Source organism: Manis pentadactyla, chromosome 8, assembly GCF_030020395.1.
Source record: "Manis pentadactyla isolate mManPen7 chromosome 8, mManPen7.hap1, whole genome shotgun sequence".
In the NCBI taxonomy this organism is placed as follows: Eukaryota; Metazoa; Chordata; class Mammalia; order Pholidota; family Manidae; genus Manis; species Manis pentadactyla.
In genome coordinates, this window is record NC_080026.1 from 83917082 (window position 1) to 83944385 (window position 27304).

General features: G+C 36.4%; 1 protein-coding gene and 1 long non-coding RNA gene across 5 annotated transcripts in view; one reads left to right on the forward strand and one right to left on the reverse strand.

Annotated features, from left to right (window-relative positions):
• Window positions 1–21900, forward strand: part of CABCOCO1 (ciliary associated calcium binding coiled-coil 1) — a 120258-nt gene extending 98358 nt beyond the window's left edge. For 3 of the 4 annotated variants that reach the window (XM_036895108.2, XM_057505897.1, XM_036895111.2), the window contains 3 exons: window positions 9425–9547; window positions 9962–10102; window positions 16118–17913. In XM_036895108.2, coding sequence (XP_036751003.1) covers window positions 9425–9547; window positions 9962–10102; window positions 16118–16192 — 339 coding nt within the window. In that variant the 3' untranslated portion in view covers window positions 16193–17913. Of the gene's footprint in view, window positions 1–9424; window positions 9548–9961; window positions 10103–16117; window positions 17914–21313 lie in introns of those variants that run through there. The other variant, XR_005026779.2, reaches the window with a different exon arrangement.
• Window positions 301–25521, reverse strand: LOC130684582 (uncharacterized). Its single transcript, XR_008998914.1, has 3 exons — window positions 25204–25521; window positions 14993–15048; window positions 301–2098 (listed from the first exon to the last, which is right to left on the reverse strand). It is a non-coding gene; the product is annotated as an uncharacterized LOC130684582 (long non-coding RNA).
• Window positions 25522–27304: the final 1783 nt, after the last annotated feature.

Here is a 27304-nt window from a genome sequence, read left to right on the forward strand (position 1 = left end):
TAAACCATTAGGTTTGCTTCTCCAAGTGGTATCATTTTTCATGACACACTTTTGAAACTAAAGTGTTTTGGGCCTCAAGATGAATAAAATATGATCCCTGCCCTCAAACTGTTTCCACCAAGTGGTGGGATATCACTCACACATGGCTGTAATTCAAGGTACAGTGTCACAATTACTGTGTGAGAGGAACAGCAAAATACTCTGAAGCACAAGGAAAATCAAGAAAAACTTCACTGAGGTGAATGAGCTGGCCTGGAAGGCCCGAGGGAATATTGAGTGGCAAGAACGAAGGAGAAATGCTCCCACCCCATGGCAAAGGGGACAGCCCAGACAAGATTCAGGGCTGGAAAGTACCTCCATCCATCCTTTTCTTTCCTTTTTTTTTTTTCATGTAACTAATATTTATTGAGCACCCACTATGTTCCAGACAGTGGGCAGAATGGGGACAAGGGAATAGCCCAGAATGGCTGGAGGTCAAGATCTCTGAAGGCAAGAACCTGGATCTGAAGGCTATAAGATGGGCATTGTCATGAATAGGAAGGGGGCAGGTGTAACTGAAATCACAGAGGTGCCCCCAACACATTTTGTGGCTGATTTAATGTTAGGAACAGGGAGAGAGAGAACACCTGAAGACAATCACAAGATTTTAAGTCTAGTAACCAAGAAGCTGTTGATGTCATTGAAAGATAAAGAAAGTGGAGGGGAGGGTACATTTAGAGAAGATCATTAGGTAGAAAGATGGAAAAGCTGCAGCCTAGTAAGATTCCAGTAAGTAACTGAGTGTGTAACCCAAATATTCTTCTACATCGTGACAGAAAAATACCAATCTGAGGATATGCATAGGCCGATGTCTTTTGAGTCTGATACAACTGGAGAAAAGTCACTTGATTTTGGTAACCTATGTTGTATTGTCTGTAACTGGACTAGTGATGAGCCTAGTCCAACCCCCTTATTTTACAAATAAAGAAACCACATCTCAGACACACACTCTACTGAGTGGCAGAGCCAATCCAGTACTGTGACTACACATGTAAGGGGAAAAATCCAGGTTTCTAAAACATTCAAATCTGGAATAGAGATATTACCTAAATTTTTTAGAGTTGCTGTTTGTTTTTAACTAGCATGATCTACAGATTATGGGTGGATGGTCTTTTTTGAGAAAATCTATTGCTGTATATGCCATTGTCCACAAAATCAGTTTTTTGGTTAATTTCCAAGAATTCAGATTCCACAAAAAGCCTTGGAACCTTACAGCACCTAAAGCTGTTCCCTGTAGGGAAAGACATGACTCTTTTTAGATCATTGAAATAACGGCACCCATGTGTATAAGGGGCTGCCCTGCATGGGAGGAGGGGTTTGGGTGCTTCCTGAAAGAGCCCTGTTTCTAGAATGCCAGGCATGTAACAGTAATCAACAGCAGTTTCCTCTGAAGCAAGAAAATCCTGCCGTGCTGACCAAAGAAGAACCCAATACAGTAAAAGAATCAGTGGAGTTTTTTAAAAGGATAGGGGGAGGGTTGGAGGATAGAGCTAAGCAGAGAGGGAAATATTTATAACTGTGACATGTTTCCTTGTAATAATTTATGAGCCCCCTGGAGAAAAAGAAAACACACAAACTATGAATAAAATATCCAAAATGTAAACATCGTGCTTTCTACAAATTTTCTTAAGTTAAAAATTATGGTTGAGGTTGACTGAAGTAAATGACTGTATTTTCGTGGTCTCTGATTTCCTAAATGCAAAGGGTTACCAACTAATTTACAACTTCCTGTGTTGTTTTTTAATCTTTATTTGTCAGCACATTTTTAATGTCAAATTACTTGAAATAGACATCTTGGGTCTAAGAGGTCAGGAATAATAATATTATGTTGACTTCTCTAAAACTTTCATAGTGATTTACAAGCATTCTAATTTAGCCCAAAAAAGCTTTACATTTCTAAATGAGATTAGTTCCAATAGAGTTTTAAAAAATTTTTTTCTTTTCCAGTTGATAACTTTAGGATGAAGTACAGTTCAGTCAGTGTGCTTTGAAGTCAAGTAAGTTACATGTATTACTTTATCCAAATAGTTTCAGCCTCTTCTTATTCAAGTAGTTCAAACTGTGAAAATAACAGGAAGTCCATAAAAAGAGAAATACTAGAATCAAGGACATAGGGTAATTCTATTGTAGTTTCTATTCCTACTATTAAGATTTATTGTCTTATATGATTTCTGCAAATTACAGGTACTTGTTCAAAAGTATTCTCAAATATAAAGGCCATGAAATAGCTTCATCTTCATATAAGCTATCATAAGATGTAATTAAAATGCAGTATATATAAAATCAAATTTTTAAATTTATATGGTAGTTCAAAACCAGCTTTTCACAAAAATAATTGTATAATTCATCTTTATTATTTTGACTAATTGACAAATACTGATACCTAATTTCTGATTGTTAAAACATGACATAATTTCCTCCATTTAAATATTAAAAGCCTCAAATTTAAATAGAACACCCTAGATGAACCAAACAAATATTCATCCATGAATTCATCCATGAATATTGGAAATACTTCACACTAAATTAAAGGGTATGCCTTTTAGAGTGTAACTTCTTAAGCTAAACAAATACACTCTGAGTGGCTTCTAAAAATATTTTTGAAAAGCATTAGTAATTTTTTAACTATTTATAATGGAACCAACCATATTTTCCATCTCTCACCCTGAGGAAGTTGTAAGATAAGGTCAGTCTAAGAATCAGAAGTACAATATTGAACTTAACTTCAAGAGCTCTGGTTATTTCAATTTTCACAACAAAGACACATTGAAAGTTTGTCCTATATGCCCTAACCCTTTACTTCTGATGAAATTTGTTAAAGGAAATCTTTTTGAAATGAACTCAAAAAGAAATGAACTCCATCTGGGCAACCACAGGCCACTCTGGGCACTGAAAAACAGAAGATGAAAGGGGTGGCCAGTGGAGGTGTGGAGGGCGCGGGGCAGATTTTCTGATTTTGGAATTTAGATATAAACACTTTCTTTTTCTAAGTAGGTGGTGTGCCTTAGCCCTGACCACACCACATGACTACCTAATTACATCACACTATCTGGGTCTCAAAAGAGACATTGTTTGGGTCCACGGAATTCTTTAGTAAGATGGCACTGGATAATATATTTGTATTTTAAAGACTGGGACTATATGGAAACAGGGTGATGGCCTGTTCTCATTAACAAATTATTCTGAGTGGGCTGCTTGGGCAATGTTAACAATTATGTGTAGAAATAGCATGGACCAGCATCTCAATATGGCTACTTTAATTCTGGCATTACAAAGATGATCCTTTTGATAGTAACAGTAATTATAAATAATAACAATTTACCTTTGACTTTAATAATACTTTCCCTTTGAAGAATTCTCAGAATTTTTATCCACATTTTCTAATTTGTGCTTGAAACAATTCAGTGAAGTAGACAGGTAGCAATTATCATTATCCTCCTTCTACAGGTAAACAAACTGAGGCCCAGGGATTTTCTTATCATCACACAATTCAGAATAGAGCCAAGTCTAAAGCCTATAATTCAGTGGTCTATCTTCCAGATTATTGCCATCCTTAGAAAATACCTGGGTATCTGTTCTATCCCTCAGGAAATGTTTGCACCAGAGCCAGATCAAAACATCTTTTCCTCTTAAATTGCATTTACACTACAAAGAAGATATTTTTTTCAAATTCATTAGAGAGGAGTTTGCTGTCTGAGGTCATTAAGATAGGAGTACTCAGATTTCTTTCCAAATTGTAGTGTGGTCTTAAGCAGAAGTATACTTAGAAATACTAAAGATGTCTAAAATACTCTGGAACCAGTTTGTTTAATTATCTTTTTTTTTTCAAGCCCAAGTTAAACAAGATCAAATCAAGGGATTATAAATAAAAGTTGGCACAAGGTGTTAACTGGAGTGTCCTAGCCAGATTGCAAATTGGTTTACTGTGGCATGCCAACTTAAATTCCTCCTTGCATCTTCAGCTGGAATGCGTAGTCTTCATGTCCTGCCCTAACTTGTACTATGTTACCGTTCACTGTTTAGGTGATTAGCATGTGGATCTGATGGTCTCAAAGCTCTGTTAAGAAGTATAAATGTTCAAACTACCAGTATGCTGTGGATAAAAATAGAGGTTGCTATTAGATGTCTATTCATACCCTGCAGAAGCCTGGCAACATTTTGAACCTTTTCAAAATGTAAATACTGCATATTAAGCATAGGAAAGAAAATTAATTTGCTGCATTTGCGAATTTATTTCCAAGTCAAAATGCAAAGGGGGAGGAGGACTCTTGTAGGGAATTGATATTCTACATTTATAGGATATATTAAGAAGTTTGTAATAGCCTGCACACAAAAGAAAAACACATAAGAAATGGATTAATTAAAGTTTCTCTGATAAGCTTAGCTTTTAAATTTCCTCTCTTTTGATTTTAAATTTATGGCCTCAATATGACATTACCAGAGTTCATTGCATTTTGCAAGTGGCATTCATATGTTGTTAGTTTAGTATACTGTGGGCAATGGGTTACCATTTTTGTTAAAAATTTCCAGAACCACAAAAGTATTTCTTAACTAGACTTGCAAATGAGTAATGCCTTTTTTTCAGAGGGAGAAAATAGTTAAAACATTACAGGAATTTTTGTGCCTTTTCTCCTTAACTAAGGAAAAAGTTTGCTTTTTGAGACTGACATTTTGTAGTTAAGTTTTGATTTACATATGAAGTCATCCTCTGACAATTCCAAACAAATGTTTTTTGAAACATAATTTTTTTTTGTATGTGTTCATGTAGCTCAAAAAGAGTTTAACAGATTTATCTTGCTTTCTGCCATTCAAAACAGTGGAAAGTTTCATCCCAATAACATTTTTAATATCTTGAATGACTTAATAATTAAATTTAATAATTGCCAGTTCAGTCATAGATGTCAGTGGTACAAACTCTACCCACAAATCCCACAAACCATCTACACTTTTTCCAAAGGAAATTTAAATATGAAATAAAGAACAATAAAAACAATCATAAAAAATAAAATAATAGCAAAAGCAAATAATAAAACACAAAAACAACAAGCCAGAGTTAATACTGTTAATAATGTTAACACATAAAGTGAAAAGCATGAAATAACACAATTTTCATATATAATCATTATGCTTCTCAAACACAGTAAGGTCTGGATTCTAATTCCTATAACATTTTTTTGACCTAACCTGACCCTGTACTTAGTTACAGGAGGATTCAAAATTCCTTTCATTTACTCCCATCACAGATGTCCATTTCATACTAAATGTAAATTCTTAGATTTCCAGTGATTTCATTGACTCATAAGTAAAGATCTAGGATTTTTTAAGGCTACATAATGTTCGTTGATGAAATTTCCTATGAGAATTAAATTATGCCAAAAAGCCATTTACTTGATATTCTTTATTAAATACCACGTATTCAACGAAAGTTTAGATTGTAAACTATGTTAACTGACACTAATGCAATGTGCACATAATGAACAATATAACCAACTTAAGTTAATTTTCATATAACAGATAACATCTGGGGGAAATGTATATTGGTAAGTTATGCAAAACTAATTTTCTGGAGACCACATCTGTAGGTGTTATTTATTATATGTTCACTTAACAGTCCATTATTCTGTTTAGAAATCTATTCTCTTTTTTATTAGAGCTTTTAATGTACTCACCTTGGTTCAAATGGTCTGCTCATTATCAGAAAAAATATAAATGGCATTCACATGGAACAACATGATTGTTTTTATTATATCCATTTGTGTGCAAGCATTCAAAAATAGCAAAAGAAACGCATTTATTGCTTTACATTCAAAGTAATATTTAGTGGGTATTTGAAAGTCAAACAAAACCAATCATTTGGCCAAATGGAGGTATGTGTATAATCAGAAACTCCTGATTTTTAATCTCAGCATTAGGCTTCAGGCAAGTCACTTAAAGTCTTTCCCTTTGCTTCCTGACCTGAAGATTATGGGTGCTATTCTCTCATGAAGAAAGGGTGGTTGCTAAATCAGGGTACCAAATAGGAGTGGTTTTTTAATAAACGTACTTTATCCTTTTTCTGTTTTTATTTTTCTAGATTTAAGAGGTAACATATTAGACATTTGAGGAAAAAAATATGAGACAATTATAGTTCTACAGGAATGTATAAAAATAGTTATAAAACTAGCTTTATTTAATTTGCTTCAACTATTCATAGGAGGCTTGAAGAAATTATAACGTTCTTTCAGAAAATCTAACTTAATAAAGCTGACCATGTCTTTCTGTTTTAAATAGATTTTATTACAGAACCAGTGATGTTGTAAAACATGAGGTTTTGTTAAAAAAAAAAAACAAAGACCTAATTGTATTTTTTTAAGAAAGTATTGCATCAGACGGTTTCATTTAAACTTATTTGCTGGCTCTGTGCTCTCACCACAATTACTGATTCTAATTTTCCTTAAACTTGTTTTTTAAAAAGGCTACTTAATGGAGGGAAAAAAATCACTGTGTTGCTGCTTCTGGGCACTATGTTTATTTCAAACTATATATTTGACAGTGTACCTTTTTATTAATGAAATTATTTCATATTTACCCTCATCTGAAATGGGGACATTTCTTTCCCTAACAGTATCTTACTGACACAGCCAAATGTTAACACTTTGTGAAAGAAAAAAACATGCTATTGTTTGGTTCATTGATAGTATGCAAATCACCCTGAAGAAAAGAAATCCTCACCCCCAGTTTTTGTGCATGAATTAAATCAAATGAATAGCTGTATGAGCTACACTCATAAAAATCAAAGAAAAGAAAATCCAACTCTCAGTCAAAGCTTCAGGTTCCTGGGATAAACAGGAGCTCCATGCCACCAAGGAAATAATGCAGAGCTGAGGAGTTCCAAGTTTCCAAGTATGTCACACACACACACACACACACACACACACACACACACACACACACACACACACACACACACACACACACACACACACACACACACACACACACACACACACACACACACACACACACACACACACACACACACCCGCGTGCCAAAGACTAGGACAACAGGGTAGTTGGCAGGTCATTCAGATGAGCCTTATAGAGAAATCCAGACCACAGGCATGTGGGAGATAAAATGAGAGACTTAAGCACAAAAACCTGCTTGCATTTATGTAGTCTAAGAGAAAAAAGGGCACAGGTGGGCAGATGGTAGAATATGCTACTACCAGATGGAGAGGTGATCCACTGAGAACTTCCACTAAGGCATGAGAGAAAATGAGCAGAAAGTCCTAGCCTGTGTATGGAAAAGCATAGCAGCAAGGCAAATATGGCAAGTGAAACAAGATAAAATTCTGCTTTATTAAAAGAAAATACTTTTACCTTGACAATTAATTCTTGCTTTCTTAGTACCTGCAGTAAATTCAGTAAATTCCAATTAATTCATTTTCTCCTCTTTTCAAAATCTCTAACTCATCACCACTTCCCCCAAATTTCTATTTCGTACTCTATATGAAAGTCTATACCCTAACTACCTCATCATCTTACCTTGTCTCTGGATTGCCATGTGCAGCTTATTTATTTTATGTATGTTTCATAAGACACTAGAATGTATAACTCTTCCACTTTCCTAGCTTGGGAAAATAAAGACTAATACAAGGTGTGGGAGGATAAAAAACTAGCATAATGAAAAAAAGTACAAATAATTTTGTGGAAACATGAAAATGTCCCATTTAGGAAAAAAAAAAAGAATTTGCTTATGAATGTGATAAGAGAAAAGAATTGTTCTGGTATGTTTTTTTGATATTGTTTTGATTAACATTTAGTCAACTTGAGATAAACAATCTGGAATGATGTCACTAATGACTGAGATTAAGTGATTAATATTACCGATAGTTTCCAAATACGGCAACATGAGGACATATCATAGTCTACTGAAGACTGCATAGGCCAAGAAGTCAGCACCCCAGGTTGCAACTCCCAGCCCTATCATGAACTAATTATTTGACTTAAATCATTTACTCTCTTGGTTTCCAAATTGCCTGGACTACAAAGTTATGACACATCAGTCCTTCTGTCTATTTGTACTAAGCAGCAACATCCTATAAAATAAAATTAAAATTAAAATATAAATTCAATGCAAAATACATTGGGTATGACCAAGCAATAACTTAGTCTCCATTATACTCTAAGACTTAGCCAAATAAAAAATATTAATATTTAAATGATTAAATATTATAACATGTAAGTTTAATTGAAATATTGTGGAGAAGTTAGAAAGGAATGTATGATGATTTCGGGGGTTTTCTAGGCTCCATAAGATAGTAATTATTTGGTATTTATGCATTTATAGAGTTTTTGTCTTCAAATTTGTAGGCTCCAGATCTGATTTGATCAGCATACAGTGGGTGGCTTCATCTCAGAGCCACAAAAAAGAAGGTCATGAGAGCTTACTATATAAACTAGAACATCAATTTATTGATTTGCAGTGAGGAATATAATAGGCACAAAAATCAGAGCACTCAAGTGGGCATATCTTTATAGACTAATTGAAATGGAAAGTCATATTATGATCAAAATGTTGCTTGTTAAACATGGAAGCAGAACATGAGGAACTAATTAAATTATTCAGATGTTTAATGCCATCAGCACCCTCATCTCCTTTTTCTTTCCCCAAAGTCATGGTAGGATGAACACTGCTTAAGTTGACTTCTTGGACTCCTGTTTCTTCATTTCCATTGTTGACCAGCATCCATTGGCGTGCTCCTGCTACAGAATTGTTAAATGCTCACAGTGAAGTTTTGCCTTGCTTTCTGTGTTTTGGTTGATTTTGCAAATCTTTTCTCCGGTTTACTGTGTCCCGGCTGTGCACATTAACCTTTAGAGCCTTCATTGTCCTCATCACCAAGTTCTTGGTGGCCACTTCACTACTGCTCCCAAGCACAAACTCCACTCTGCTGAGAAATAACAGTCTCCAGCAGGCTGCTAGTGAGTGTTTGAAGCACCTAACCCTCTGTGAGAACTGGAGAAGATATACAGAGGATCTAAAACATGGTGTCTCCTTACAGAGCTTGCAGGAGGAAGAAGAGGGTACTAGCACATGAAACAATTAAAGATGAAGGCAGAAAGAGAATGAGACAGTGGGAAAGTAAAATGCAATTATAATTATGAGATGCAGAGCATGAAAAGCAGCAGAGAAGTAAGGCAGTGGTGTCAAGAACTCAAAAGAGATGGCACTTAAGATAGGCTTGAAGTACGACTATAGGTATAGGTGTAGGTATATATATATATATATGTGTGTGTGTGTGAGTGTGTGTGTGTGTGTGTGTGTGTGTGTGTGTGAGTTGGCTGAAACTGTGGTTACTCACCAAAGCCTTTGTTATAATACAGCTCTTTTCTTCCCCTACAGCAAATGATAGAGATTGTCAATCCTTCAGGTCGCTTTTTCCCTAATCCTTTGGAAGAAGGACTCTCATTTGATATTTACTCAACATTCATAGAGCCGCCCCCAACCCTGGATACAGACATGGAGGTATGTTTCCTTTTGTCTCAGTTCACCCCACCTCAACATTATATTCTCTAGGGGAAGGAGGAAAGGAACCAAATGCTCTTGCATTTTCTTTCTCTCTGATTTTTTTCCCAGCTAAATATATTTCTTTTAGTATTGATCCACAGGGGCCAGCTGGGGTGGGTCATCAATTTTAATCCCTTCCACTCCATCCTCCCCAATCTCCACTTTCTCAAAAGTAAGCATTTCCTAACACCATGACGTGATCTGTCATGACACTCATGAATAATGAAAATGCCCGATAATGTCAAATAAAAAATCTCCTTCCAGATTGACATCATTCATAGTAGATAAGTACCCAAGAGAAGTTTGAAGTTACATATAAATCACTAAATGCCCCAGAAATCACTTAAGTGTTGTTTATTTTCAATATCATAGGGGCTCAATCAAGAACAAGGACCAGAGGAATCCCACCCAGACGCCGACTCTTCAGACACGGATCCTTTAGTTGGTTTTACCATTGAAGATATAAAGTCAGTGCTGGGTCAAGTCACAAATGACATTTTAATCAGCATTCAGGTACTTAGCCTTGGCAGCATACTCACTTACTTTCTTACTGTTTAATTAGCCAACCTTAACCTTAATGTCTGAAACACTGTCCATACTCTGCTAGCAAGAGTGATGCTTATGATGGAGGAATTCACTTTAACATGTCCACATAATTCTCATCTGAGACTCAATAGATCACAAAGTAGATTCACCAATAGCATGTAGTATGGTTTGTGTTGCCAGTTTTCAAAATCATTTGGCATGATAACTGGTTTTCTTGGTTTCACTGGAGATGGCTGGTAATTATAGATCTGCTTTGGTTATGTAACTGTATTCCTATTATGTTAATGTGTGTGTGCAATTTAATTAGTAGTTTAAAACCTATACATGCTTAAGTTACTCTACAAGAAGATATGTCAAAGAAATAATCAATCTTCCCATGTTTTCTTCCGTCTGCTACTTCTATAGCTTTTCTTCTTCCTTCCTAATTACAACACTTAAATAGAATTCGTGCCTCCTATCGAATTTACTGAGTATCATAATTCCTCCAAGTGGTAAAAATACCTCAAGACAAATCCTGGGCATAGAAGCCACAGGGCATAAATCTGCAAAGAAGTAAAAAGCTAATCTTTTCAAACAATATGGCTTCTCTCTCACTTACCAAATTTACATTTCCCTGTATGGCCCCGGAAGATGACTGGTTAGCCAGAGACGGGTAAGATTCCTCAAGGGAGGAACAACCTAAGACAGGCACAGTCGCAGGGGGGCCATCAGGTGAGAAATTGGGGATCAACAGAGGTGAGGCTTAGAACCTCACCCCCCATGTTTTGAGAGAAATCTTCTGCATCTGTGGATGTTTATTGCCCTTGTCTAGCTTGGATTAACACATAGTCTACAGGCACACACCTGATCATCTACATTTGCTCTCTTACAACACTAAACTATGTTTTCTACCTTTATCTTGCATCTTCCTACCACTTCAGCATTTTATTAAAAAAAAATAATAATAATAATAATAATAATAAAGGGAGAAATGTGGGATCCACATATAAATCAAGTATAAAAATCAAACGAATATTCATATTTGCCCTGATTGTTTATAGTTCATAATGCGTGATCAAAACCAAAAGTTTCTGTGATGACTGCCCTTGTACTGTTCACCATGTAAGAACTTATTCACTATGTAAGAATTTGTTCACCATGTAAGAACTTGTTTGTTATGCTTCAGAAGATTGGAGACTGATGAGAATTAGGCTTGGGGTGGATTAATGATTGTGCATTGAGCTTTGACTCCCCTATACAGAATTTTATTGTTGTTAACAACCATTTGATCAATAAATACGAGAGATGCCCTCTCAAAAAAAATAAATAAATAAAAAATCATTTGGCATGAAAACCAAAAAAATAACTGGTAAAGACTTCATGCCTTTTCACACTGTAGACATTGCTCATGCAAGAATAATCAGAGTACATTCCTAAATAGTAAACACTGATAGTCAAACTGTAATGCTTTGCTAAGTTTTCACAGCAGGTTTCTAAAGAGCAGCTTTGAAGTCTTTGAACTCCATGTCAGTTTGTTCCTTTGCACCTATCCCTAATAGCTGAGCAGTTTACACCAATGGCTGCATGAAAATGGCGAGGGCAGTAGCCATCTCAGGAGCAACTGCCAAGGATGTACCAGTCAGCCTATTTTTATGCTTCATTTTGTTTCCTGTCCAAAAAAAAAACTTTTCTACCTCACTACAAAGACTTGCGTCATTTCTCAGGCAAAATGGCTACATGAACTGTATATTTTGACAAGCTTTATAATTTCTTGTGGAAAGGACTGTGAATCAATAGGACAATATACTCCATGTTTAAAATATTAATTTTAATGGAAAGATTTAGTTATATGAACATGAGACTATATATAAAAAGCACAATATATTAACAACTAATTTAGAAAAAACAAAAGATGAGCTTGGCATAAGCATGCCTTGTTACTTGTTTAATCATCAAATATTAATACACTGTTTACATGAACATTTAATGATTTGATACCAACAGAATCAGCCAAAGTTCTTAGCTTAATAAGAGGTATTTAATGTTTACCAGGAATAGTGGAAGAACAGGTTTTACACAAAGCTTTATTGTTAACAATCCCGTGAATGTAATAACTGATTACTATGTGGAAGGGCAGAGTGGAGTTGAATTAAACTGAGTTCAGAACATGTCTCCTTCTTAGATTTGATAACATTTCATCTAAATATGCTTTATGTATAATCATGGCCGAGGGCTCCTTTGCGATCCCTGTGGCTCTGAAATTACCGCTGAGGAACTACTAGACAGTAATGGAATTGTGTGCAGGTCCCAAAAACTGAAAACATCTTTACCAAGGCCATGTTCCTTATAGTGAGCAGTGTGTTTTTAACTATTCATTGAAATATTTTTTAAACTTTTAGAGTCTGTAGCATTTATACCAGTATTCAATAACAGAAAGAATATGATTGCTGTATGTGTGTGTCATTGTCCTCTTGGCCCGAGGCCGTCCTTGCTAGGCCTGGAAACTCATTAGCTGGCTCATCTACATATAAGTAGGCAGAGAAAGAACTTGTACCAGAGGTGGGGGATGCAGGTCTCTTAGGTGCCATAATCACTTCCATTTTAAATGGATTCATGGACATTAGCCTGGGTCAAATTACTGGCAATTACTTCAATAAAATGGTTTGATCATGTGGACTTACACACCATCCCAAGATAGCAAACCCCTTTAAGTATTTTCTCTCGGTAATCCTACTGAACTACATGTGAAAGCCAGGCACTTACCATATAAATAAAATGAAAATTGGGAGAATGGAAAGATTAAATCATTTATCCAGAGTTTCCAGGGTCCGAAACTGATGAAAGTCCCTGAATAGGAGCTGTGAACTGGGTTCTAGTTCTAATTCCAGTGTTACCCACAAAAACCACACAACCTCTAATATCATGACCAGACTACTTTGGATTTTAATACTCCTGTGGTGTGGCACTTTTTCAGTGTTTACCCTTGTGTCTTGGTCACATTCCAAGATGGGCAATTACTCTTTGCTTTCCTAAATTTCTCCCCCTGTTTTAAACGGGTAAGTTATTTTCCACTTCTAAAACCTGCCTTCCAATGTTCCTAGCTCTTAAAACCGCAGCATCCCTATTCAAAGGTAGCCACATGTCAGTGGTCAGATTGTATGAGCCTTCTGAATACACTGACCTGCTGGAAGAACATTTCATGAATGATTATTTGTTAGATGTTTTAAATTTTCCGAGTTTTTTTCTCCTTCATTTAAAAGTCATATTGTTACTGCAGTTTTAGAGGAAAAAGCAGAGAATTCATATTTTAAGTACAAGTTTTTTCAGAGCTCATTTTCCAGTGCGGTTTCAGGCATATTTCACTTTCTCATAATTCAGAAATTTCTCAAAATGTAGTGTGAATTCTTCACTTTTTATATTAATTCACTTACTTTCCCACCGATTCACTTTACAGTTTTAGAGATTTATTAAGACTGAAGTTATCTTGGCCTTGAGATGTTAATTAAAATTATACTGAATAGAGCAAACATTTTAAGCTTATATAGTTTAGGTACTTTAATTTTAAAGATACATTCAAAATGAAATTATTTTGGCCCTGAGTTGTATAATAAAAATTATACCCAATGGAGCAAACTTTAATATAGTTAAAGAATTACATTTCAGAGAAATATGAATGGTAACACTAAATTCTGGCATTGAATGTTGGCTATTGGCCCTGTCTAAGCAATAGGGTAAAATAATGTAAAAACCTTGAGGGAAGTTTGCCATCTTGGGACCATAGGTATTTTTAGGTCAACCTGAATTTCCAGATTAGAAAAGCTGAGTGGAAGATCTCCTCAAGGTAGTGGTCAGTGAAAGGCTATTGAGCTCAGATCATGGGTTTTCCATTCTTCCCTGAAATAAATAGAACAATTTCCTATCCTGTGGTTGTGGGACAGCTTGTCCATTCATCACTGTTCGGAGGAATAACAAGGAGATGTGGTGGACCAGTGACAGCCTGTTCGTGACCAGACAAGGAGTCTTTACACGCAGACCCTTTTGGATGTGCCTGGACGGAAGTACTGATCAGACAGTCTAGGGACCTGAAATGTAGCTCCCCGCTGTCGGCACACTGCTCTATTAGGTGACACTTTACCTTCAGGAAGCTCTTTCCCAAAGCCCACAACTTGTGTTAATGAATTTTGTTTTGGTGAAATACCAGAAAAAGTCTCTAGGTTAATATGAAATCACTAGTGAGTCATGATAGTTAACATAAGCTGGTAGATGATAGCACATCTCTTCTTAGTTGAAGAGAAATGGGATTATTAGTGGACAGAGGACACACTAATAAAAAATGAGAAGAGTTAATTGTTTAGTCAGAGAAGTGCTTCCCAATCCTTTGAAATTGGGACAAGATTCTCTTCAAACCTTTTCAGTCCCTGTATCATCTAATATGTTGCATGCCTTAAAAACATATATTTAAAATATATCATGGTGTCATAGCAGTGAAATATAACATTGGTAAATACATCATAAAATTAGAAGTTGGAATTATGAATGTAAAAGCTAGTGTGTAATGTTAACATACTTAATTTTCAACTAAATATTTCAGATAAAAATTAACACCCAAGGTGGCTAAGTGACCTGCCCAAAGCTACATAGCTCACCTAATCCCTCAGTCTCCACACTCCTGCCCAGTGTTCCTTTCTGCTCTGCCCACATCATCCTGAGGGCATAAGTGGTTCCTAAAACATAACAGACTTCCTCTGTAACTTAGACACCCATGTTCACACCTCCTTGCCTCTCCCACCAATCACCAAGAAAGGAAAAAGTGAGAAACCCGAGGCCAGAGCTTGATCTAGAGCTTGATGAAATGAACCAAAAAACACTAATACTCACATGAGAATCCAGAATTGTTGACACCAATGAGATCTTTTTAGAAGTATCAATTCTTACTGTGAAGACAAAATAGAATCTCATCAGATAAGGCAACCAGGGTATACATTTCAAAACTATCTATTATAGTCACATCCATAAGTAAATAAAAAAGAATGCAAAATTATACCTAGATCAAAACTAGCATCTGATTTCTTAAATTTCTTCTACATCAATTAAGGAAAGAGAAGTTTCTCAATATATAGTTACTCTGAAAACCTCAAATTATATTATAGACATAAACTTCAGATTACTTATTAATACTTCTCTGTGTAAACTACTCATATACTCCTGAACATTGTCACATCACCTAAATAAAAACATCAATTTCACCATGTTGCTCACCACTGGTTTCTCTATTCATAATTTTATTATCTATCATGAAAAGGAAAGACACATTTCCAGGGCTACTAATGGTCAGGTCATGTGAAAGTATTTCTGGAATTGTGCAAGTAGCAATGTTAGTCCACAGAATATCACTGCCAGAGGCTAAATGCTGTCACAGCTGCTGCAAACACTAAAACCTATCAGCAATCACTTTTTCTACCAAAACTGTACCATAAAGTGGCATAATTCCAAGAGCTACAATGTCTGATGGATTTTCTTAATTATGAGAATTGTTCTAATTGTGAGATTATTTGTGTTGTTATTTCACAACAGAAGCTCTCTCGGATCCCATTTGGAATGTATTACACAGGAGACAAAAACATCCATTGCGCAGGGGTGGGGGGCCCAACAACAGTGCAGTAACTGAGCCCAGAGCAGTTACTCTGATTCGGTGATTATTGGTAAAGTCTGTCTGAGAATACAGATAAATTATCCTATCTCCCAACACAAGGCTATGTGAAAAATGACTGTCCAAATACCACTTCCTGTCCATAGCAGACATGCTATACATTGGGAATGTGCAGAGAAATATGATAAACTGTTATCACATCACTACAGGCTGGAACACAGCTGTGTCTGCAGAACAGGAAGGTGTGTGAGGGATAATGTCTGTCTTCAGGCACTATAGTGTGTCAAAACCACAAAAACAATGTGCCGCAAAAGATAGCTCCATCATAACCACTTTCATGATTGTCTTCACAGACCGAGATAAACGAAAAGCTCCAAATACAGGAAGAGGCCTTTAATGCACGAATAGAAAAACTGAAAAAGGCCTGAGGACTCCATACAAGGAGAGTGATGCTAAACTTCACAGAAACAAACAAAACCAGAGGAAGAATAGACTCTCTGAGAGGGTCATATTGTCTTCATTTAGTTGGGAAAGGAAAACCAAACTCCATTCTTTACTCTTTTAAGTAATTTAAATAGTATTGGCCCCAATTTTACTAACTCCTCTCCTATAACAGCTTCTGAATTTATTGAACTGCGTGTGATAAGGACATTTTGTATACAAGAGTTTGGAGAATGATATATAAAAATACAAGTACTTTTATGATACTCCTTTGACATTTTGACTAATATATGCTATTCATCTTCAAGGATAATGCACCCAGCTTCCTTAAATAAAGAAAAATATAGCAATTTTATCCATATTGACCCAAATGAACTGCCACATAACAGGAGCCCTGTGAACAGATAACCACTATCATCCTGGTAAGGATAAAACTTGCTAAACAATGGCAATTCAAATATATATGCTATGCTTTTTTTCTTCAAATCATTTGGTTCTCTTATTTAAACATTTCAGTGTGAAATCAATTTTCTGAAATTATATAATGCAGTCTGAAGCACTTTAATTTATTCTGTACTGTATTTGTTATTTCTAATCTTGTTACTCTCCCAGGAGAATACATGACCTATAAAAAGAGAAGCAATGTATAAATGGTTATTAAAGACCAACCTATATATAGACTGTAAAAATCTTAAATACAAATCAAACTCACAGAGCTCTTAAAATTAACCATTATATTGCAGTAGAATGATTGAGAACATCTCAAGCCTTTCAACACCTTTATTAAAATATAAAAGAAAAATATCCATTTGCCAAGTGATTGTCCCTAGACAAATTAAATTAATTGCTGCATAGAACCTTTCCAAATTTTTTAGACTTCAGAGTATTCTAAAATAGAGAGCATTGCTAGTTCTCTATTCTAGAACACTGGGAGGGGGCTAATTCCTTCAAGAAATTTCCAGTTTACACTGGAACCAGATGTCCTTGCATCTGAGTGACACTTGGTAGAATATGTTCTGTCTGTGCTATAACCTTGGGCTATAACCTTACTTTCTCCATCAGTATCAAAAGTATTGCCCAAAATATATTAATTTGAGATATAGACAGATCTGACAGCATTTGACAATTTTCTAACTACACTGATCAGCAAAGTAAGAGTAGTCCTTAAGATGAAACCATGCTTATTATAAATGCAGCTCCAAGTCTGGAAGGCCTGGAGATGAGATTCTTTTCTTCCTTGAGCTGTCCTGCCTAATTTAAAATGTTGTTGGTCACAGGAGATCACTAGGAAGGCTCCAAGTCTTGATCCATCAAGCTGTCTTTTCTTTAAGGAAAACAGGTGAAACTACAGTAAGCACAAGCAGTAAACAAAGTTACTTGTAGAAACCACCAAATACTTGAAACACAATCAGTGGCACAAATGGACCTGCATTGCTAATAAAGAGTGCTTATGTTGAGCAAGAGTACCAGGAGTCTAAAACTGAATTTAAAAATGGCAGTAGGATCCCTAAAAACCTCAGAGATACTGTGCTATAAGCACGCCTAAAGCATGCCTTTGGACACTCCCAGGATCTGCTACTGGCTTCATCATTGGCTAGCGTGTGACTTTGGACAAGCTACTCAATCTCTATTTGCTCATCTGTTAAATGGGGGTAATACTTATTTTTGAGGTACTTGAGAGGATTCAGTAAATTCATGTTAAAGAGCATTTGCTGTAAGGTGTGGTTCCTGTTTATCACTTAAGATACTCCAAAAGTCACTGTCTGTCCCTGATACCCATTGCCCAATTATTTTATCAGCCTCTTTGCCAGATTCCCAGCTCTCTCTGATTCTCCACTGGCATCTGTGCCCTTCAAAGGTAACCCATCCAGGGATCTCTGTGGAGGCTTAATTTTAACATCTAATAATAATAGGATAAAGAGTAGTTGTACTAATGGTAACTGCACATTTTAATTCATAGTCTCTGCTCTTTTAAATGAATTTTGAATTGATAAAAGATTATATGTACTTGGTTAAAAAATAAACAAGGTGTAGACAATGAAATATAAATTTCACCCAAATTTAGATCCCCATTTGGCAACCACAGCTTCCAGCAAGTCTTTAGAAAAGTTATTTTTTACCCATTTAAACAGTTGGTTGTGTGTATAGAATGGTTCTTTTTAATTTTTTTCACATAATTTACATTCTTTACATTGCTTTTTTCATCAAATAAATCTTGGAGATAATTCTCTATCAGCACATTTTAATGACCATATAGTATTTAATTTTATCAATTTCATAACTAGTCCTATTGATGAGCTTTTTATTGTTTCTGGTACTTTACTATCACAATACTACATTGCCATTTTTGTGAACATGTATGATTGTACTGTAGGATGAATCCCTAGAAGAGAAATTTCTAGGTCAAATTTTATATGCATTTCCAATTTTGATAGACATTGTCAAAGTGCCTTCCAAAGATATTTCACCAACAGTGTATGAAAATATCTCTTTCTCTACATTGTTACTAGCTACATGCAACAGTGAATTTTTTATTTTTGGTATTCTGATAGGTGGAAAAATAATGTCATACTATTGTTTTAATTTGCTTTTATTGTTTTACTCCACAAGATTGAACACCTTCCATATGTTTATAAGCAAATTGTGTGTGTGTGTATGTGTGTGAGTGTGTATGTGTGTGAGTGTGTGTGTGTGTTTCATACTCCTAATAACCCTAAGTGATAGACAGGTTGTTAGACTCCAGTTATAGTTATGGAACCTAAAACTTAAAGATATTATTAACTTGAACCAATAATTCAACACATTAATAATTGATAGATAAGAGCTTCCAACTGAAGTCTGACCCACTTTACAGATGAGGAAACTGGAACACAGAGAAATTTTATATAATTTTCCCATGATCACACAGCCAGTGAGTGATAGACCCAGGTTTTGAACTTGAGCCTGTATGATTACCAAACCCACATAATTAACCTTCATCTAGCTATCTCTGTCGATATGAAACAAAGTGAAAACTGACCTTTCTTTTTTGCTATTAGTTATAATAAGAGAACAAACTTGTTTTATGTTTTTAGTGTATTAAGTATTTAGAAAATTTATTCTAGAACAGAATGTATAACCTATCTCCATTCATTCACTCATTTATACACTATAAATTCATTGAGTACCTCCTATATGCCAGGGCACTTAATAGTGAGACAGACAGGGTCTCTGTCCTAATCTAATGAGGGAAGACAATTTATACTAACTGTGGTAGAGACAAACTTCAGGTAACTATGAGAGCATTGAACATAGGAGCTTGATCTAGTTTGGGAGGCCAGAGAGGTATCAGGTTTCGACACTAGGCTGGGATCTGAGGGATAGAGAGAATTTAAATAGACAGAAGGAGATGAAGGGAGATGGATTTCAGGCAGAGGGAGAAGCACGTGCAAAGTCCCTGGGACACAGGTGAGGTTGAACAATTGGCCACAGCCAGAGCTCTGCCTGGCCCCCCCAGACCACATTACAGAATTTTATTTTTAATCTAAAAGCAAAGGAACTTGTTGACAAGTCTTAAGTAGCAATTGCCATCAGAGTAGTATTTTTAAAAAGGTCATCTCCCTGGTGCCAGGACTTCTATCCATGGAGACAAGGAAAAGAGAGTATTCTCATAAAAGGATTCCTACTGCTAATGATGCCAGAGCTCCACTTCTTAGCAATTTCTAAGAGTGGGAGAAATTTTTTAAATGTTTGGCTTTTTTAAAGTCACAAGGGCCACCTACTCTAAGCAGTCTTTGGCACAAAGGCAGCCCTCTGAAGAGCCAATTAAAAAATACCAGCCTATCACTTAGACAAGCAGTAACCTTTTGCTTATCACCCAGAGTAAGATATCTTTCTTCCATTCACAGGAATAATTTGGAGTGCTTTTTCCTCACCCCCATGATAAATTTCATGGAGAAAATGCATTTATTATGTTATGAACATGCCACAATTCAGGTATTTGCAGGCACTGTTGCACCTAAATATAGCTGTGGAGTCATTTTTCCAAAATCTGAATATAAAACCCCTATTTCTATCCTCCATTTGATTGGAACCATTCAACCATCCTGGTAGATAATAAGTTTGCATGTTATTAGATTGCATTTCATTATGCTTCAGTTCCCCTAGAGAATAAACGTGCTCTTTTTCCCAACAATTGTAGAAGAAAAGTACTTTCGACATCTCAAATTTCAGAGAGTCTTAGGAAGATGTCCCTCTTCTAGATATCAAAGTCTTCTTTTTTTCTGGACATTGATTTGTTAAATGAGAAGTCAGGACCCCTTTGTGGCAACCAAAATACCTATTAATTTAAGTTTCCTGAACAAAAAGGAGTCTAGGTAAAAATAATAACCATCTCGAAATTCAGAATCCATAACAAAAGAGAGAATACTAAAAATCTCTTTTGCTTTAAGGATCCCTTCCTTTTTCATGGAAGCACCAGCAGTGAAGATTGGCTTATATATTTTTTTGTCAGAGCTAACAAAGATATTGTGTTACTTAATTTTTAGCTTCAGAGAACATTCAGTGCAGATATCTCCAATGGTTATTTTGATGTTTGTTTCTTCTTTTTAATCTAGCCTGTAGTTTATTCGGGGCACTTTCTAGATACTAGGGTGAAATATGATGGATAAGGTCCTTGACTTCATGGAGCTTATGGAGTTGATAAAGATTGTAATCTCAAGGTAGATGATAAAGTGAAAAAGTAGGGTGATCTTAGAATAAACGATGCCACTGATTAGTACAAAGGATGGAAGATTCTGGGATGTGGAAGAGCTACTTTACCTGTGGTGTTCCAAGAACTCTTGGAAGGGATGACTTTCGAGCTGAGCCCAGAATAGGAGAAGGAACCAGCCATGGTCTGCATCAGACAACATTTGTTCCAGGCAGTGAGGATAGCAAGTAAAGTGACATTGCCAAGTTGAATCTCTGATCACTCAAAGCAGCTCTCGGGAGAAAGGGGCACATGCAGGGTCTCACTCCTGGGAAGTAACCAGGCTGCTTTGCAACCTTAGACCCTTGCATTCCTAATCTAGTGTTTTCCACTGCATCACATTGGTGTGGTCACATTGCCCTATTTTTTTTTAATGCAGAATTACAGCCACCAAATGTGTATCAGGATAACCAACCCAAATAAGCCCACCTACCTAAAAGAATCTTGATCCAATGATCCCTTGCAGAAAACTCCACATAAGTTATGGAGATACTCCACTCCAAAAGAGGATGAGCAAAACTCCCACTCATTATGTGTGGACTGTGCATAGTGACTTCTTTACGAAGAATACAGTATGGAAAAGTGGGGAGAAAATACCTCTACAGTTTAGAAATCTGACAAATGCTTCTGCCATGTGAGCAAGATCAACATCAGTAGTCATAAATCATGTTGATGGCTTGTACGCTTGATAGGAGATGATAAGATCAATACTTTATCTCTGTGGCTTCCTCCCCAAAACTCATAATCCCAGTCTAATCATGAGAAACTATCAGAAAAATTCCAATAGATGTACAATACACCTGATCAGTACTTCTCAAAACAGTCAGAATCATCAGAAACAAGGAAAATATGAGAAAATGTCACAGCTGAAAGGAACTTAAGGAAACAAGACAACTAATGTAATGTGGATGTGATTCTGGAACAGAGAAAAGAAATCTGAACAAATACAAATAAATGAACTTCATTTAATAAAAATGTATCAGTATTTATTCATTAATTACTCCAAGTGTACCATGCTAATGTAAGATTAGTATCAATAGTAATAATTTGTAATAATAGGGGAAACTGTGGGGGGGCAGTATATGAGAAATCTTTGTAATTGATTTTTCTGTAATCTAAAACTTCTAAAATATAGTCTATTAATATAAAAGAATCTTGGTCAAAACAAAACAAAATTAGTTAGAAGGAAAAATGGCCCCAGTTAGATTTTATCTTTAATGAAATGACAACCCCCTTCTAAATGACATATGAAAAATCAGATATGGCCATCTTGCAGATGAGAGGGGAAAAGAAATGCTCATAAAGAAGGAGAAAGTGATAAACAAATCCCATTGTAAAGAGAAAATTGCGAAGTTCTTTAGTCCTGGGCCTCTCCTTACCTTCTCAGTTCCATGATAAAATTTGAAACTTTCTAAAAACATTCATGGCTCATAAAAACCGGGAATAGATTGACTCCTTTTAAGTACCTGACTCTACAATATAACATGTTAATGTGGCCTATCAGATAAACCTAAATTTAAAAATTAGCCATATAGAATGGTCCTAGTTTCTCAAGCTAGCAAGCCTTCTCTGGATCCTCCCAAGACCTCTCTAAATGAGCATTCCTTGTCTTATAAACATGGAAAGCACTGTTTTTAAAGAGATATAGATAGATGGTAGAAAGAGAGATAAATAGTTAGATATGTGATAGCCGGCAACTTGAAATCAAGACCTTGTTAATGATCACCTTCCATCCTATCACCAAAAAAAGGATTAAGATAGCTTGGGTATTAATTCTTTTTATTGAATATCAATCTCAAAATCAAAAAGAGAAAAAAAATAGCCCCTGTTTTTATACTGGAGAAATGTTATATTAATGCATTGTCAATACATTGCCTGAAAAACAGCAAGTCTCAAATTCAGTGGGACTAAACATAACATAGTGCTCATCTTCTAACCCCTTCCAGGCAATATTCCTTACAATGACCAACACAATGCTTGTGGATTTCAGTTCCTATCTTTTCTGTATAACAATCGATACTATAATTTTTATTAACCCTATCCAATCCCCTTGTTACTGGACTTTATGGATTAGGATAAAGTTAAAGTTTGCACTGAATTTATAATAGTAAAAAATTCAAGATGAATGAATAAAAGGTGTCCTGACTCTACCTTCCAGGTCTGGAAATCATTACATCTGCTTTAGAAACATTACTGAGCAAGTAAACAAGCAGAATGACCCACAGGCTAGAGTTTTAAAATAGTAGGACAATAGGACCATGGTTCTGAAAGCCTTAAACATCAACTAGTTCAATCCTTTCATGATGAGGAAACTACAGGCCCAAAAGTTAAAACTTTGTGATCACATGGATAATTTATTGGCAGAACCAAAAAAAGAATCCAAATCCTCATTCATTCATTCATTCATTTATTCAAACATGCTTATGTTCAGCAAGTGTTTACTGAGTATCTCCTGGGCCAGAAGCTATGTGAAGCATACAAAAGCAAAAACAGATATAATCACTGGCCTCATGGAGTTTATGGTTTGGTGGAAGAGGTGGATTTTTAATCAAAGGCACAAGCAATTATAAAAGAGTAACTGTAATGGGAACTCTGGGAAAAACGTATACTCTGCAGCAAGAGCTTATTTAGAGGAATTTGACCAAATTGAGGAAGGTTCCACTGGGAGAGTCACACAGAAAGGATGAATAGCACTAGTTAGGCAAAGAAGGCAAAAAAGAGTTTTCGAAGGAAGGGAAAGTGCAAGTCCAAAACCCCTGTGAAAGGACAACATGGACAGTACAGGAGTTGAAAGGGGTCCTGGGTGGCTGGAGCCTGGAAAGTGAGAAGTTTTTTCCAAACTTGAAAATGAATAGCTAAGTGGATATTAAATTATGCAAAGCCTTGTATGTCAGGATAAAAGTTTTGTCTTTGTCCTAAATGCAATGAAAAGTTATTGAAAGGTTTTAAGCAAAGATTTGGAGGTGCTTGGTAGAGGACAAGCATGTTCACACTACACAACGATGACTCTAATTACAGTGGGGAAAACTAGGGAGGGTGAGGTCACTCCAGTTAGGAGACTTTTCCAACCTGGTGCTCATTCCATTACACTACACATGTGTCAAAATTCATTCTCCAAGAATGGCTGGACTACATTTCCCAGATCCCATTGCAGTTAGGCATAACCAGGTGACTTAATTCCAGCCAGTGAAATGTGAGCAGCAAGGAAATGTGCTCCTTGCAGTATTGCTCAAAACCGGACAGGACCTCTTCCTTGTTTTCTCTTCATCTTTTCTGCTGGTTGGATGGCAGTGAACAAAGTGACAATTTGAAGGAAATAGAGCAACTGCCTGCCTGGGTTCCTGAATAACCACATGGCAGAAGATATTTACCAACCTGGATCCCACTTCCACAGTCTTATGAGGGATAAAGGAACTTCCAAGTCATAGAGCAACTTCATTTGTGGGTCTGTTAGAGCAATTTAGCCCACCCTAATTAACTCAGTGATTATGTCTCTCTGTTTATGCATATGTAATATGTCTCATATGGGTCAATGTCTATAAACTAGTGAAACAGCCAGCAAATTCATTAACTAGGAGGCTGCTTTTAGTTTTATTGAATAAGGTAATTACTTCTTAGTTTATATAAGCCCACAGCCCCTCCTAAACTGACATTCTATGGAATAATTGACTGAGCCTCACAGGTATGATGAATTGCACACTCAGGAATTTCCCAAAGAGGGACCACACCTTAAATGTTTTCTACTTTAAGTGAGGCCGGTAATTTTTTAAATGTCTATGGTCAGCCTGAGATTTCTCTAATATAATAAGAAAAGTGCAAACAAGACTCTAAATCATTAATTTGCTAATAGTTTTTCCCTTAGGCCAAGGTTATTTCCTCAGCTGAAACATTCCTTAATTCACTAAAAATCTTTATGAAATACCTACTCTAGGAATCTGGCTAAGGCCCTTACTAGATCAAATGCTGATAAGTTGGCTTCTATTGATATTAACTATATCCAGTTCTAAAGACTAATATGTATTTCTGAAGTATTATTCGGGTTTGGGGAGAAGAAAGTTTCCACAGGGTAAAATAAAAGGCACATTCAGATCACACAGATGGAGTTAGAAATAGAAATAGAGCTTAGAATTTCTCTCCCTCAAAAATAGTCACCAGTTGTTCATTACTGGTGATCATCTGATTCAGTTAGGATGCCTTTGACTCCAAGTTAAGTAAATCCTAAACTCAAAATGGCTCAAACAATAACAAAAACATACTACGTTATCTAACTAAAAAAGGAAGTTCAAAGGCAAGCAGCCTCCTCGACACCCCTGAGAACCCAGAGCATCTCTGCCTGCGGCGCCGTCTTCAACATGTCGGCTCCCGTCTCAGAGCTGCCCCATCCTAGTCCGAGGGGAACAGCCCCAGCCTCACGAAAGGACCAAAAGTTCAAAGTAAAAGAATCTGTACTTCCCCGACATTTCATCTTAAGAACAAGAACGCCTGCCAGGAGAGTTTCTCCTGTGTCGCTTTGGCCAGAATTGTATCACACGGCCAATCCTGGAACAGAGAAGAACTGCGTGACCAAGCGAGGGGAGTCAGGTTTCACCACTTCAGGCAGGAAGTGGCCCTGAAAAAACAGGGACGGCCAATCGCTGAACAAAACTAGGAATCTCTCAGAGCGAGGAAAAGAGAGAGAATGGCTGCTGGGAAGGCAACTTCCATTTCTACTCTGCTGAGTGATGTTTCCTCTGTAACATTTCTTATCTCAGAACAGCCTGGCTTTCTCAGCATTCAATGCCAGATTTAGGTAAATGGATGGATAGATAGATGCTAGATAAATAGGGAATAGATAATAGATAGATCGATGATAACTCTTTCTTCCTTTTCAAAGATAGTGTTACTGAAGCTGATCATTATCTGCATGTGTGGGTGTGGTTTTTTAAATGTTTGTCATAGAAGAAGCTACTGCACTCCAACATGTCTATGAGAAATCGCTGGAAATTTTTTAAACCAAACCTTTTTAGCTCTTAAGGTGCTGGACTCATATTGAATGATTACCATTTCCTTTCTGTTGAAATTGTAATGGCATGGTCATCATTCATTCAACCAAGTGTGGTCATTTCAGATTCAGTTAGGTGTCTTTATTCAAGGTGTCCTCATACACTCCTTTATTTGTTAGAACTATTTCAAGTGAATAGCCAAGTGAATTACCAGAGCATTGCAAAGCAAAGCTCATGGGCCAGGGCTAAACTGAGGAAACAAAACAGACAAAAAGCTGAGGCAATTACAGACTTGGGGAATTGTTTGTGATATAATACTAAATTTAGAAAAAAGGGAAATTCGGTAACAATATACATGTTTTGTGGAGAAAAATTAATAGGCAAAGTAAAAGCATTTGAATAGAATGGGGATTATCTCTTGATAATGGATTATATATTAACATTTTTTAAACTAATAAACACTGCTTTCGATAGGCTTATGCTCCACCCTAGCCTTCAGTGTCCTTGCCCTTCTGCCAGCTCCTGGACTGACCCACTAGAAGCTAGGTGTTTCCCTGCCCTCACTGGGGCAGGTAGGGAATCCATAGAGCAGCAACCATGAGAAAGCAGAAGGTACTGTTTGGACCTAGGGAAGCACAAGGAGCTTCCCCAAAATGACTCCTGTTCTGAAGAAGCTTCCAGTTTAAGTCAGAAACATTGGCAGGCCTGAGGCATTTGGTAAATAGTCACATGGCTCTAGTAGTACTGAAATGCCTTCTAGAGCTGGACTCCAGAGAGGACTCTGTTGCAACAAATTGTGTGATGTTGGGCATGTCACATCACCCCACTGAGCCTTGGGTTTATAAAGTGTGGGTTGACAACAGGTTAGAGGAGGCAACATTGAGAAGCCTTTTCCTAAAGCTTGAGGTACATCCCAGACATCAAAAAACTTAGAAACTAGACTTAAAGAAACACAGTATGTTAAAGAATATCTCAAATTGATTTAACATTGAAACACCAGCTGCATTCCCATTAAAGTCAAGGATGAGAAAAGCACTGTAATTAATGAACTGATTGCATAAATATGTGTTTCATGTCGGTCTTTGAGCCCAGGCCATAGCTCTAGGAGGGCAGGAACTGTTCCTGTCCTGTTCATTGCTCTGTCTCCAAGGTCTAGCACAGTGCTTAGCACAAGTAGGTACTTCATAAATATTTTGTAGAAGACCAGAAGGCAAGCAGATACACTGTCTGGATGGCTGTTTTCACCACTAGTACTGAGCTTTTCCTACCACTGCAATAAGACAATATATAGAAATGAGAAGTATAATTAATGCAAAGCTAAAATCATTATCTTTTTTAGATTATAAGATGTTCTGCCTTGAAAACCTATGAGAAAAAACAACTCTTAA